At 68.6% G+C, this 452-nt stretch overlaps 1 protein-coding gene across 1 annotated transcript in view; it reads right to left on the minus strand.

Annotated features, from left to right (window-relative positions):
* Window positions 1-324, minus strand: part of GAS8 (growth arrest specific 8) — a 6189-nt gene extending 5865 nt beyond the window's left edge. Inside the window, exon 1 of the mRNA XM_009643444.2 lies at window positions 237-324. Coding sequence (XP_009641739.1) covers window positions 237-314 — 78 coding nt within the window. The 5' untranslated portion in view covers window positions 315-324. The remainder of the gene's footprint in view (window positions 1-236) is intronic.
* Window positions 325-452: the final 128 nt, after the last annotated feature.

Genomic DNA, 452 nt, shown 5'->3' on the forward strand with positions numbered 1-452 from the left:
GAGGGGCGGCCCCCCCAGTGCCCAGCACAGGGGCACGGTCCCTGCCCTGCTCCTGCTGGCCACACCACTCCTCATACAAGCCAGGATGGTGCTGGCCCTCTTGGCCACCTGGGCACCCTGCTGGCACTGAGATGTGCAAGGTCTTATCCCAGGAGCGAGGTCCCCAGGCCAGAGCCACCTCCTCCTCCGTCTGCAGGACACCCGGCAAAACAAGCGGGACTCGGAGCAACCCTCACCTGCTCCTTGCTCATCTCCTCCGGGGACAAGGCATCCACCGCGCCCGCGGCTCTGCTCCCTTTCCCTTTTTGTCCCATTTTCTTTTTGGGCGCCTAAGGAGGGAAAGCGGACGTGGCTGGGGCGCCGGGGGAGGCCCGGCTGCTCGGTGCCCCGGCATGGCGGGGACAGGGTGAGAAGCGGGGCGGGGAGCGGCGGCTGACGGAGCCAGGGGCCCC

Source organism: Egretta garzetta, unplaced genomic scaffold (genome assembly GCF_000687185.1).
Source record: "Egretta garzetta isolate BGI_Z169 unplaced genomic scaffold, ASM68718v1 scaffold428, whole genome shotgun sequence".
NCBI lineage: Eukaryota > Metazoa > Chordata > Aves > Pelecaniformes > Ardeidae > Egretta > Egretta garzetta.